The sequence below is a fragment of the Dendropsophus ebraccatus genome, chromosome 6 (assembly GCF_027789765.1).
Source record: "Dendropsophus ebraccatus isolate aDenEbr1 chromosome 6, aDenEbr1.pat, whole genome shotgun sequence".
NCBI classification, from domain to species: domain Eukaryota; kingdom Metazoa; phylum Chordata; class Amphibia; order Anura; family Hylidae; genus Dendropsophus; species Dendropsophus ebraccatus.
Window position 1 is genome coordinate 50,084,049 of NC_091459.1, and position 15,010 is coordinate 50,099,058.

General features: G+C 43.3%; 1 protein-coding gene across 4 annotated transcripts in view; it reads left to right on the forward strand.

The window, feature by feature from the left end:
• Positions 1 to 13,095, forward strand: part of TMEM200A (transmembrane protein 200A) — a 79,758-nt gene extending 66,663 nt beyond the window's left edge. For all 4 annotated transcript variants that reach the window (XM_069973697.1, XM_069973696.1, XM_069973699.1 and 1 more), the window contains one exon: positions 10,056 to 13,095. In XM_069973697.1, the coding sequence (XP_069829798.1) occupies positions 10,072 to 11,529 (1,458 nt within the window). In that variant the 5' untranslated portion in view covers positions 10,056 to 10,071 and the 3' untranslated portion in view covers positions 11,530 to 13,095. The remainder of the gene's footprint in view (positions 1 to 10,055) is intronic.
• Positions 13,096 to 15,010: the final 1,915 nt, after the last annotated feature.

A 15,010-nucleotide genomic window follows, 5' to 3' on the forward strand; every position in this document is an offset into this window, starting at 1 on the left:
AGACAAGTAAGTAATGCTTTATGCTTCTGCAGAAGTTTCATTTTTTTTAACCTCTACCCGAAGTTCCCCTTTAAGGGTTTAAGCTAAACTTAGAATACTGTGGATTTCCTTAAACTGTATCAAGAATCATTTAATCATGGGATATATTAACCTACGAGTTTAGAAATGATTCAGAAGGCAGTCCTAGTAATGGGTTGGTAACTCAGCATTTGGTCACGCTAGTTTCATGATTGGATTTTAAACCTGAGCCATTACATTACACTCCAGGTCCAGGTGCCTCAACTACTGGCAAATGGATGGATGTAGTTGAGTGAAAAGTTGTGCATCAGATTTGCAGTGGGCTTATAACAGTTTCAACAGCAAAAATAGCGCTGTAAGAAGTACACCTGGCAGAAACTAATATTGCCAATGTGAGCCCTTCTTTCCCTTTGGAAGCTTCTTATTTAGCCTCTGTCTATAAGTGTTTTGATTACTATACAGCGAATCCTTAGCAGCAGCGCATGAAACCTGTTGGCTATATGAAAGATATGAAGAAGAGAACTAACTGTTTTCTTTTTTTTCCTGCTCTGGGAAAACAGTGTGTGTGTGTGTGTGTGTGGGGGGGGGGGGGGGGGGGGGGGGCTTTAGTATATGTTTTATGCTTTAAAATGTTTTAATAGGGCTGAGCTATATGAGTGTATGGTTTAGAAGTGACAAAGAAAAACAATTAAAAATAAATAAAAAAATGAAAGATTTAACCCCTTGCCTCTGCAGCCTGTTTTGGCCTTAAAGGGGTAGTGCGGCGGTAAAGAATTATTCACAGACTAACACACATTACAAAGTTATACAACTTTGTAATGTATGTTATGTCTGTGAATGGCCCACTTCCCCGTGTCCCACCACCCCCACCCGTGTACCCGGAAGTGTGGTGCGCTATACATACCTGTCACGTGCCGACTTGTCTCTGATCTTCAGTCTGCGATGTCGTCTTCGGACGGCCCGGCCGAATCCCTCTGAGCGTCCTGAGTGCCGGCCGCCCACTGCCGCGTCATCGGCTGCTCAGCCGCGATTGGCTGAGCACAGTTTGGCTCAGCCAATTGCGGCTGAGCAGCTGATGATGCGGCCGCGTCATCGGCTGCTCAGCCGTGATTGGCTGAGCACAGTTATGCTCAGCCAATCGCGGCTGAGCAGCCGATGACGCGGCAGAGGGCGGCCGGCACTCAGGACGGACGGAGGGATTCGGCCGAAGACTACATTGCTGACTGAAGATCGGAGACGAGTCGGCATGTGACAGGTATGTATAGCGCACCACACTTCCGGGTACACGGGTGGGGGTGGTGGGACACGGGGAAGGGGGCCATTCACAGACAAAACATACATTACAAAGTTGTATAACTTTGTAATGTGTGTTATTCTGTGAATAATTGTTTACCGTTGCACTACCCCTTTAATGCCCGGGGCCTATTTTTCAAATCTGACCTGTCCCTCTTTATGTAGTGATAACTCTGCGGTGCTTTTAACTATTGCGGTTATTCTGAGACATTTTTTTCGTGACATATTCCTCTTTATGTTTGTGGTATACATTGGTTGGTACACTCAGTAGTTTTTTGTAGAAAGCACAACATTTGTGCAAAAATTAGAAAAAATTACTTTTCTTTATATTCAAAATTCTCGTTTTCTGAAAAAAAATAGTTATGCCACATGAACTAATTATTACTGCAACATCTACAACATGTCTACTTAATGATGAACGTCCGGGGGCTGGAAGCACAGGGAGGGGAGCATTAGCTTTGGCTATGTTCACACACCATCAAAATGGCGGCCGTTTTTACTGAACTGATGTCATTTAATAGAAAATAACGGAACGTAATTTTAAAATAATGGTTGTTATTTGCAGTTAAATGGCTGTCCAATGATAACAGCCATCATTTTGACGATGTGTGAATATACCCATAGCCCTACAGGTACGGAAATGATTTAGGAAGCTAAATATATCTGATATTCTACTTAATAAATATACAGAACTGAAGTCATATAACTATGGATTTGTGCTGGATACCCTCATACATACAGTCATATTGCTGCTGAGCGAGTATTCTCAATAAATCTGACATGACCTAAGGATATAAAAAGTAAAATTAACCCAAATACTGTAACTAGAATATTATCACTGCTGGAAATATTTTTTTTTTCTATGACTCTGGTGCCTCAGGTTTTTTCTGTATGGCTTTGTGAACTATAGAGAGAACTATAGCCAGATTCAGCATTGATATTTATATACAGTGCGAGGGAAAAGACAGAGAGGAAGCTTTTGTGCTCTGGTATGACGGGAAATGAACCAGAGTTACCTAGCAACACCTGTCGTTGACTTGAAGAGGAAAAAAGAGCATTGCTTTTAATCATTATTTGTTAGACTACTAATGATAAAAGATGTGTTATATACATTCTTTTATGTGTCACTTGTTGCTTTAGTTTAGTATTTCTCCTTTTCAACTTTGAGAGTTTCTTTGTTACAAGAGTTAGTCTTTATACTAATAGGTGACGGGGGACATGTATGCGGTAGTAAGAATGATAAAGGTAATTTAGCTGCCTTCTTTGTGAGTGGGTGGCAGTTCAACGCTATGCAGGTGACTAGAAGCAATAGGAAAATACACAGAAATAAGGCATAATAGCTTTATTTTTTTATATATTGATCTCACAAAAGCATGAAATGAGAACATTTTCTGTTTCTCAACATTCCCAAACAGCAGAAATTCTCATTATAGGCAGGAAATATAGAGAGTAGGTGTTACAGGAAATCATTTATTGTGATTTCTATCCTGGAAACCCCGCTGTACAATTTTTTACTATTTTATTTTACTAAAATTGCATTGTTTTAATTGTAAGTTATCATGAAACCATAAAGCATACACATTATTATTGTTAAGGGTTAACTTTGTTGTAGAAGTCCCTTTTGTCAGTCTATTTAACCGATTAAGGAGCTGGGACTTACTGGCTGAATTTACCAGAAATCCAGGTCCAGTCTCCAGAAGGCAGGTTTTCTGACTTGTGCTGGTTGAAAAAAAACAAAAACAAACTAAACACAGGCATTCCGGCTAGTACAGAGAGTTATGGCTCAATGTGTCTGTCAATCACATGACTGCCTTCTCTCTGTGAGCGCTCAGATGGCCTGGGATACACAGCACTTAGTGTTTTCTGACTGTTTTTGTCAGGACAGGGAGGTACAGACAGGACAAGACAGTGGGCCCTATGTCTCAACCCACCCACTGTCCCTACCTACTTGCCTCAGTCGGCCCTAGGCGGCTATGGACAACCACAAAGGTGTTCCCTATGCTGTATATGTGAAACACAGAACAAGACAGACAGACAAACATAATATGGGATAGTAAACAAGCCAAGTCAGAACCAAACGGCAATGCAGTACAAAATCAGCAACCAATCTAATAGCCAATGCTGGGACTCTGCCTCAGCTTTGCTTTATGCTAAGCAGGAGCCCGCTCTGAATCCCTATTGGACCGGCGCTCTGATCCTCCAGGCTGCAAACTGGCAGAGAAAACCAGTCAATCAAACAGATCACCCAGCTGTGTTAATCAAATCCCACAGCTTCTCAGCTTAACTCCTGCATTGCCAGGAAGCTGAGAAGCAAGCGGGTGTGTCACACAAAAGCAAAACAGACCCAGCTCACACCAGGTTACTGCACAATCCTGACAGTTTCCTGTTTTTTGAGAAAAAGTGGTAAGGCGGAGTCTGACCAGCTGTGCCTATGACAGCCATAATACACAGCAATCAGAGGGTGAAGTCCCTAGAGACAATAAAATGTATATGTAAAAAAAAAACACAGAAAAAGTATAAACAAATGAAGTAAAATGAACACATAATCCTCATACTCCCAATGCAAATAATAAATGTAGAAGCTGTGGGCTGGGTGGGCTGTCACTCTTGTGTTTCAAGAGTGACAGCCCTCCTAACCAATCACTGACTGACTAAGAAAGGAACAGTGCTGCTGCCAGTGATTGCCAGACAATTAAGAGGATACTGGGTAGTACGGACGGGTATGTATAGATTCGTTATGTTTGGTTCGCGGAGTTTAGAAATTTTGCTATAAAAAAAATCAACAAACCTCAAACCAAATTTTTTTCTCTAGTGAGAATGCACAGTATTGGTACTATGATTTATTTTCAAATAGATCTTCCCCATAATAAAATGGATGTCTAATTTGGGAGCCAGCAGCTCTCATTCCCTTCTGTTCCATGTAACATTTCGGCCAGGGTCTTCTTAAAATCTAAATTACTTTGTAATATCAGCCTTGGACAAATGCATTTACAGAACAAGGATAATTTAGCAATCATATCAAAGATCTGACCATGTCCAAACTATGGGATAGGACCACGAAAGGAATTACATCGGGACTTTAGGACAGCACCACCTTATGTTCACCTTATGTTCAGTTACGTACATTATTGTAACACCTGGAGTAGTGGATCCACTGGACCGTCACCAGCGATGGCACTAACCTCACCAGGGAGTGGAGTCTAAGGGGCCGCTGGTTTTCACCAGAGCCCGCCGCAAGGCGGGATGGACTTGCTGCGGCAGGCGACCCCCACGTCGCTACCCCTGGCTTGGTTGCTAGTGACGGCAGGCGAGGCGTGGCAGGAGCAGTAGGCAGGAGATAGTGCAGGCAGAGGATAGTAGACGTGCTCGCAGGTGGCGGACAGGACTCAGGAACAATGGGAAGGCAGCGGGCAAGGACTAGGGACAAGGACTGAAGACAGGAACAAGGGACAAGGACTAAGGTCAGGAACAACAGGGGGCTGGGCCAAACGCTATGGGAAGCATGTAGAGGCTCCAACACCTGTAGTGGGGCAGGGCTGGAATATATAGGGAGTGATTGGTGCAACTAACCAATTAGGGGCGGACTGGCCCTTTAAATCTGAGACAGCCGGAGCGCGCGCGCCCTAGGAGGCGGGGACGCGCGCGCCGGCCGGCACAGACGGAGACAGGAGCGGAGGAGAGGTGAGGCGCCCCCAGGGGCCGAACAAGCAGCAGCTGCATGGGGCAGGAGGAGGTCGCGGCGGTGGCCCGAAACACGGGACGCCGCCGCGGCCGTGACAATTATTAGCATGTAGGGAATGGGAAACACTTATGATTACTTGTATTGTGTAAATAATCTTCTACATTTACTGCCAACACATCTGCGTAAATAATCTGTGTAGGTTTTCTTGGAAATTCACAGTATGTTACATTGGCAATCGAAATAGTAAAGTATAAATATTTGGTGTAAAAAAAAATAAATAAATTTAAGTTTCCTTGCTTGATTTCCATACACATACAGTAAAACTGCTCTAGGCAATGTTCCCACAACATTATTTTATAATGGCAGCCATAAATAATAAGCAAGATCAAAAGACTGCTGTTATTTGCTCTTATTTTTACATTGAGTGACCATAGCCCCAAACTGGCAACAACAAGAACTATTATATCCCGTATTATTGAATATTCTGTATTATCTGTCATGAAGAATAACTCTTATGAAAGAATAAAGAAGCAATACCACATTAAAATGTTAACACAAAATATCCTTCTATAACATTTTTAGTTTGAAACAAATTTCTAATTTCCTCAACCTTCTGCTTCAAAGGGGTCTTGCCTGAGAAGGCGGCATTGAAATGACAGCATGTCATATGTCCTGAAAAGAGGTGTACAGAGGGTTGCCTGCCATGCAGAGCGAGTCTCTGGCGGGAATAGTATGTCCTGCAATATTTAAACACTAGTGCCACCTTGTGTGTGTTCCAACTGCCACGGCCATGTACCTCATGTTGTGACTGACGTACGGAGAAACACTTTTGGATTAGCCACCCTGATAAGAGGTTGGATGATGGGCAGGCACGCACCTAGAGTGCAACCACCGACTAGGCTGGTGAGCCCAACTACTAAGGGTGCTAGCATTTGGGAATTTAGGGCACTTAACCCAGATTTCCAGATAAAAAAGAGCCCCTTTTCACTTTATGCCATTCATTAGAATGCAAATGAAGTTGAGAGCTGAGATGGGGCAAGCAGCCAATGGTTCCTTTCCCATTCACTTACTCTGAAGGCTACAGGCTATATTAATTCTTCAGTCTACAAAAGGTAAGGAGTGGCTCAGGACTTTTGTGACCCTGTCACAGGTATGTATACTTTTGGACTTAAGTTTTGTCTACAGGGACATATCTACCCGGAGGGCGGATTTATATATATATATATATATATATATATATATATATATATATATATGGGCAATCCGCCTAATAAGGAGTCTAACTACTTAGTGGAAAGATCTATCTTCTGAAGGCCAGTGCTGGTAATAATTGCTAATTGAAATCTGCAGGTGGGTGCTAGCACTGGGGAATCCAGGACACTTGCCCCTGATTCTCAGATGAATGACACCACTTTCAACAGTTTGTGTTAAAAGCTGTGGCAGACCAAGGAGCCATTGGCTCCTAACCCCAATATATACCTGCTTTAGACCTGAATCCTACAAGAGACTAAGAGCTTATTAGGACCTCTGGCCCTGGAGCAGGCATGCATGTTATCATTAACCTGCATCAGAGCAGAGGAGGACCAACACTACATTGGTGTGAGGAGAAAGTAAGTTTAAGTGTTTTATTATAATGGTTCAAATAAAGACATTATTAATGGGGACCTAGATACCTACTGGGATATGTCCCTACCTAATGGAGAGCCTAACTACCAAATGGGGGAACTACCTTACTACTGTGGGAATATGCCTATTGAAGTACTTACATACTTGAGGCAACCTACCTACTGGGGAGAACTATCTACCTACTGGTGTACTTTCCTACCTAATGGGAAAACGTACCTACCTAAAGGGAACTAGCTACCTACTTAGGGGACTCATCCTAGTGATAAGGGCATACCTACTAATGGTATATCCACCTACCTACTAGAAAGAACAAACCTGTTTACTGGGAGTACCTACCTGCCAATGATTGGGAGCCTACCTAGTTACCTATCCACTTTTATTCTTTGCTTCACAAATGGGGAGTCCACATCCACATACCTTTTCTACCTTCTCATTAGTCCTAGAAAAAGGTGACAACCCTACATGGACATAATATTGTACATTTGTAACTATATTATAATTACAACATCTGGACCTCTTGTGGATCATCTGAACTGAATTTAGATTACTAAAGGTTTCCGTAATAAGTCCGGTATTGCCGCAGGAGACCTACAGTATAGAGGCCTATGACTTCCAGCAGTCATTAGCTTTCATTAAAATATGCAAATGTATTGGAAATCCAGGCTCAACCTGCAGTATACTGAATAGTTTTGACCTCTCTACTGTAGGGCCACCATGTGGGGTGAACAGGGTGTAGGTAAAAATAGCCATGATTTATTGAAGTGTATAAGTGTTAACACATAAAAGAAATGTATTGTCATATATTAAGAATCTCCCCTTTTCCTTATATTATCTTATCTTTTTAACATAACTGAAGAAAAACGGCAATCTTTTTCTTTCGGTTGATGGGTTATGAATCAGAAAATAATTTAAGAGAACAAAAAAACTTATATATAAATGAGGACTAATCTCTGGAACCAATGTAATCAGTGGCATTGGCACTTCCATTATTTTGTACTCAGTGTTTACCAATCCATAGGGACATTTGTGTGTATAGTTTTGTTGTGTGCATTGATCATAACCTACTTAAATAGACCTTTGGTAACAAACATGAAGTTCTAAATGTACACAATAGAAAAATGCACATACAAAGTACAATTCTAGATAACCTTTACAAGTCTTGTAGCTGTCTTCTACTTTGCTAGCATGGGATGGCAAAACATCAATATTTCATTGCTTTATGACATCTATAATAAAATAAAGGTAGCAGAAAGGTAGCTAAAAAGACAATGTCGGTTGCTGGTTCTTACTTGCAACAACAGGGGTTGAGGAGCAGCAAACATTAAAGGATAAAAAAGGAAGTGTTGCTATTGTGCATTCCCAGCATCTTCAACAGAAGGTTTTGACAGTCTCGGTATGGAACATGCTCAAAAACTTCCTGAACAAAACTATGAAATGTTTACACATTCCCTAATGACAATTGATAAAGCAAAATGTCTTCTACCTTCAGTATGGGTATAGCTTAGTGCAAAGTGACAAAAGCATCCTGGCACCAGAGCTCTGAGATTGACAATGCCAGGTCCATTCTTCTGACTACTAGTGTTAAGCACTCGTTACTTCAAGTCAAGCAATGCCCGAGTGCTCTACTCAAGTAATAAACCCCATTGAATTCAATGGGAGACTTGAGCATTTAACCAGGGGCCCCCTGCTCTGCAGAGCGGAGTTTGCCTGGTTCAGGGGCCGATTAACTTTACCAATGGCCCCAGGCTGTTCACCAAGCCTGCCCCCCCTACCCCACTATAACTATGGCAGCACTAGCGTGGTGCTCATAGTACGGGATAGATAATATCACAATGCCTTGATTTGTGCAAAATTGTAGTAAAAAAGCATGGCAGAAATGTAGCCAGGAGACAGTTTACCACTGAAAGTATAAGTCTTTTTGGGTGGCCATGGGCCCCCCAGGAGCTCAGGGCCCCAGGCTGCCGCCCGAAAAGCACCTATTATAATCCGCTACTGGCCTGGTTAACTGATTCCAATTTTTTTTGTTACAATGTTTGTATATTTTGTCCCTTGAAGAGATGTTTAAAGTGTCACTGTTGTTTTAAAAAACTTTTGACATGTCAAAGAAACAAAAAAAACAGCACTCCAATACCACAGTTCACACTATGCAGGTTGCACGTTGTTGTGGCTAATGTACAGACAAAAACACTTGCAGGTTGCTGTTGCATTTTTCTGTTTTTGTGTGTCAAAAGTTTTTATCAGTCCGGGTCTGAGTGTTCAAACCTGTACCAACCGTGAGAATAAGCCAGGAGTGCACCGTACTGCAGTGTGGTCCACTCCCCACTCTATGTCAGTGAAAGACAAGTTCTCACGTTCTTACAATCAGTACCGGTTTGAACATTTGGACAAGTCAAAACCTTTGACATGTCTCTATAATGTCAGAAGTTGTTTGAAACGACAGTGACATTTTAAATGACATACTGTATAAAAAATTTAAAACGGAAAATTATTATAGGTTTCTGCCAGACTCATTAGAACTCCGGCAGTATTCTGGTTTTTGCATATACGTCTCTGGCCTACAGGAGTCAGCATGCACAGCACCCTACTGTATCTGGCGGTCGCTGCAATCAATGTTATACTGTGCACAGTGCCTACTAGACACAGAAGGACGCTGCGCGCGACACACATGTCCATGGACCACATCAGAAGAATTAGGGGGCCAAAGGTTCCCCACCCCTGGGTTAAAAGAACACAAATACTAAAAACGAATGATAGAAGTAAACATCACATACATTTGCCAACACTGATATACAGGCTATTATGTTCATTTGTCTGTATGTCAAGTTACCAAAATTGTGATAACAGGGAAATATTCCTTTACACAGATTACAGTTCACCAATATTCTCAGCCAAAGAGGTATACCTAACTCCAAAAGTATCACCTAACATGCAGGTTGATAGGCTTCCGGCTGCTGGGATCACCACCAATCATCATCGGGGAAAATTGTGAGGGTCTAACCACTAGAAACCACACTAATCATGAGAATGAAAATTGTAGCCCCATAATGAATGGTTGAAAGCCTTATAAAAAATAAAGGAACATTTTTCTGTTCTCTGCACCAATAAATCCACTGCAATATGGTTTATGTGTAGTTAACCTTAAAGGGGTTATCTAGCGCTACAAAAACATGGCCACTGTTTTCTCCAGCTTGGGCGGGGTTTTGCTGCTCAGTTCTATTGAAGTGAATGGAGCTTAATTGCAAACCGCACCTGAACTGGAGACAAGAGTCGTGTTGTTTCTGAAAGAAAGTGGCCATGTTTTTGTAGCACTGGATAACCCTTTTAAGTTGTATGCTATTATGTAGAATCTATTCTAATTGTCTAGTGCAATAAAAACATTCCTGTGTTAATTCTGTAACCTTATTTTAAATTTTGGGTACTCTTTGTCTCTTTCCAGAATCTAAGACGGAACTATGATAGCAACTGGAGGAGTTATAACGGGACTGGCAGCCTTAAAAAGGCAAGATTCCGCCAGATCACAGCATCTTTTGTCTCGACCTACTTCACCACCTCCAGAGAAGAAGCCTGTAAGACGTCGCCCAAGAGCTGATGTAGTGATTGTACGGGGGAAGATTCGCCTGTACTCTCCTTCTGGATTCTTCCTTGTCTTGGGGGTCCTAATATCTGTCGCAGGTATAGCAATGGCTGTGCTTGGCTACTGGCCTCAAAAGGAAACATTTTTAACACAAGAGCTCACACTGGAAGTTAATAAAACACAAATACTTAGGGAAACTGGGATGATGGTAAGATTTTTTGAACAGCATCTACATTCAGAGAAAATGAAAATGCTAGGGCCCTTTACAATGGGTATTGGTATATTCATATTTATTTGTGCAAATGCTATACTACATGAAAATCGAGACAAAGAGACTAAAGTAATTCATATGAGAGACATATACTCAACTGTCATAGATATTCACAGCATGAGGATTAAAGAACAAAAGCATCTCAATGGGGCTTACTCTGGCTTGTATGGAGAAACAGAGTACCGTCATTCTGACAACCCGTGTGCATCTAAACTGGCTGCCAACACAATTGCGTCCTTCCCTGGAAGCTGTAGGAGTTGCAGTTCTATTGATGACGAGGACATCAACCCTCGAGAAAGTAAAAGCTTTACACATCTTCTGCCACCAATTCTTATGGAGCGCTCAGGCTCCGTGTTTGGTCTTCATGGTCATTCAAACAGGTTAGGGGAAGACAAAAACCACAGTTCCAAAAAATGTGAAACTAAATCTATAGTGTCATCGTCAATCAATGCTTTCACGTTGCCTGTTATTAAATTGAATAATTGTGTCATCGATGAACCAGATATTGATAATATAACTGAAGATTCAGAAATCAGCACTAGCAGACCTAGAAATGTATCCATCGATTCACTAGCTATTCCACTGCCTGATGATGGAAATAGGCCGCGTAAGCCAACTGGTTCCCCTTTATCACGAAGTTACTCTATTATGGAACCAATAAGATGTGACTCTATAGGTCTAGCACCTAACAATGGAAAACTTTTGCCTCCAGGAGCTGATAGAAAGCAGTTTGGATCTAACACATCCTTACATATTTTATCTTCACATTCCAAATCTTTAGACTTAGATAGAGGACCTTCAACACTTAATGTTCAAGCAGAACAAAGAAAACATCCAAGCTGGCCTAGACTTGACCGTAGCAACAGTAAGGGGTATATGAAGCTAGAGAATAAAGAAGATCCCATGGACAGGTTGATTGTACCCCAAGCACCACCACCAAAAAAGGACTTCACCAACAAGGAAAAACTTCTTATGATCTCAAGATCCCACAATAACTTGAGTTTTGAACATGATGAGTTCTTGAGTAATAATCTTAAGAGAGGGACATCAGAAACTCGATTCTGAATTTTAGTTAGGTTCTTTTCTCCCATATATAAAATGGAATTTGGAAATATTCAGACTTTTACCAGATGTTTATATAATTTGACTCTGATTTCAAGTATGTAGCCATCATTATTATTACTTTTAGTTGGTTAACTGTTACAAAACAGCTAACAAAATATCTCTCCAGTTCAGTTCTCCTGCCTGATATTACATTGGATACTGAGGGTCACAAGGTGTACATGAGGTGTTATAGATGCCAAGGCAACTGTACAACGCCTAGTGTGCACCCTGTGTATCTCTAATGTCTTATTAATCACAATAATCGAAATGAAGGAATAAATTTAACAGTCCATCCTATCTATATGGGTGTTCATCTACCACAGTTTGCACTATATCTCTTGTTTACAATACTTTGAGAACATTGGTGCAATAAATAATAATATTACAAATATTTTCAAAATTATTATACATTTTGCCTAAGCCACAAGCCTATGATGACACTCATGTTTACTCTTGGGAATGTCTCCTAGAAGCAAAAGAGGCATGACCTCTACTTTAACACACCTCCTTAGCTCCAGACTTTGTTGGGGTTCTGGTTTTAAACACTTATATTTTTTTACAAGCCTCAGTGTTGCAAATGTTTGCAGTTTTAATTTTTCCCAACTAATCAAAAATACATATTACAGTAAGGCGCATAGTTTTCTACCCTGACAAAGTATTAAAAGGAGTTTCTCATCTCTAGTGGTGTCGTGAAATTGGCAATAAAGCCAAAGCATAACCTCACAATGGACTTCATGCTCAGTATGTTTATGAATATTACCAAATCCTTTTACATGGGTGTTTTTATGACCTTATTCCTAGAGATGAGCAAACCTCAAACACACTCGGGTCCGTCTGAACCAGAGCATGCAGCATTTGATTACCGGTGGCTGAAGAAGCTGGATGCAGCCCTAGGGCTGATTGGAAAACATGGATACAGCCATAGTTCTCAGGCTGTTTCCATGTTTTCAAGGACTCTATATAACTACATCAATCTTCTGTAGCCACCAGTAATCAAATGCCAAGTGTTTGGGTTTGGACAGACCCAAGCATGTTTGGGGTTCACTCAACTCTACTTATTACATGAAGTGTTATTTTATCATTCATACATATATGTCTTTCTATTTGTATAGAGGTATATTTTTTTCTACTGGTAGATGTTACATATTGTGACTATATGAATAAGTGGGTGATTCATCTAGTTTGGGTAAGCCAAAGAAATGTTCCCATGGAATTTTTTAACTATCATCAGGCACTTACATGGACACATGCCTTACCAAAGGCACACTGTAAACAGTTATGGAATTTCTTAACCACTAACTAGGGTTGCGTAGTTTATTTATGTTATGGCTTATATGTATCCAGAGCCAAATGTGTAAATTACAAATTCTGATCTTTTGGTAAAGCCTCAGATTGGAAGACTCTTTTTTTTTATTTAAGATTTCTTATACAGTATGTTGCCTTGTTTTGGGTTTTTGTGTGTGTTTTTTTTTTAACAAAATTGAAGAGTACACCGTAATGAAATCTACTGGATAGGAAGTACCATATGTGATTGTTACGGCCGCGGCGGCGTCCCGCGTTCCGGGCCGCCGCCGCGACCGCTACCTGCCCTATGCAGCAGCCGGTGTCCATAGTCGGGGACCCGGCGCTGCTGTCACCTCGGCCCCGGGGGGCGCCTCACCTCTCCACGCTCCTGTCTCCCGCTGTGCCGGCCGGCGCGCGCGTCCCCGCCTCCTAGGGCGCGCGCGCGCCGGCTGTCTCAGATTTAAAGGGGCAGTGCGCTCCTAATTGGTAGTTGCACCCAATCACTCCCCTATAAATCCCAGCATGCCCTGTCCTTAGGGTTGGAGCCTCTACATGCTTCCCATAGCGTTTGGCCCAGCCCCCTGTTGTTCCTGAGTCCTATCTGTTACCTGGTCCCAGTCCCTGTTCCTGAGTCCTGTCCGTTACCCGGTCCCTAGTCCCTGTTCCTGGTTCCTGTTTCCCTGTCACTCCATCTGTTCCTGCGTTCAGCCTGTCACGTGCGCTCTCGCCTGCAGACCTTTGCCAGTGCCATCTCCTGCCTACTGCTCCTGCCACGCCTCGCCTGCCGTCACCAGCTACCAAGCCAGGGGTAGCGACCTGGGGGTCGCCTGCCGCAGCAAGTCCATCCCGCCTTGCGGCGGGCTCTGGTGAAAACCAGCGGCCCCTTAGACTCCGCTCCCTGGTGAGGTTTGTGCCATCGCTGGTGCCGGTCCAGTGGATCCACTACTCCGGGCGTTACAGTAGGCTCCAACCATGGATCCCGGCGAGGTGCCAGATCTCCGTGACGTCGCCAGAGTGGTCGCGCAACAGGCTCAACAAATCCAGAAACAGTCACAGCAGATCCAGCAACTCACTGCCGCCTTACAGCAGCAGACTACTGCCCAGCGCACACCATCTCCTGACGCTGCTTCTTCACTCCGACTGGCCCTCCCAAGCAAGTACTCTGGGGACTCTAAGTTGTGCAGAGGATTCCTGACTCAGTGCACCATGCACATTGAACTTTTGAGTAGTCAGTTTTCCACCGAGCGCTCTAAAGTGGCTTTCATCATCAGCCTATTAGAGGGTAGAGCCCTGGCCTGGGCCACGCCACTGTGGGACCGTGATGATCCAGTTGCTGCCAATCTCCGGGCCTTCCTATTTGAGTTTCGCTCCGTCTTTGAGGAACCTGCCCGTGCTTCTTCAGCCGAGACTGCTCTCCTCAATCTCTCTCAAGGCAGCTCCTCTGTTGGTGACTACGCCATCCAGTTCCGCACCCTGGCAGCCGAATTGGACTGGAACGAGGCCGCCCTATTGGCCACCTTCAAGAAGGGCCTGTCTAGTCGTGTGAGAGACGTGCTCGCTGCCCGAGACCTGCCTACCTCCCTGAACGAACTCATTCTACTGGCCACCCGAGTTGATACTCGTTTTTCGGAGAGGGAGGAGGAGGTTCGGCATGAACATTTACTAACCCGTTCCCGTCGCCATCCCCAGCTGGCGCCAGTTTTCCAGAATCCTGACCTTTCGATGTCCCAACCCTCTCCTGAGATTCCTATGCAGGTGGAACGGGCTCACCTGACGCCTGATGAAAGAATCCGGCGCCTGGAGCAGAATCTCTGTCTCTATTGCGGTGGTTCCGATCACTTCCGGCTGGGATGTCCCCTACGTCCCCAAACATCCGGAAAATGCTCGCACCTAGGTCCGGTGGGACAGGTGTCCCTAGGTGTGAATGCCACCATTCCAAGTCTGTCTATGCCAGTTTCCATCCGGACTCCCTCAGGACAAAATCATCAGACTACTGCCTTCCTCGATTCTGGGTCAGCAGGCAGTTTTATTGCGGCAACATTAGTCCAAAGATGGCGGCTACCCGTGACCCGACTAGCCAGGCCCCTGACTATCTCCTCGGTCACAGGCGAAATTCTTACCGACCGTGTGTACTACCAGACCGCATCTTTAGTCCTCC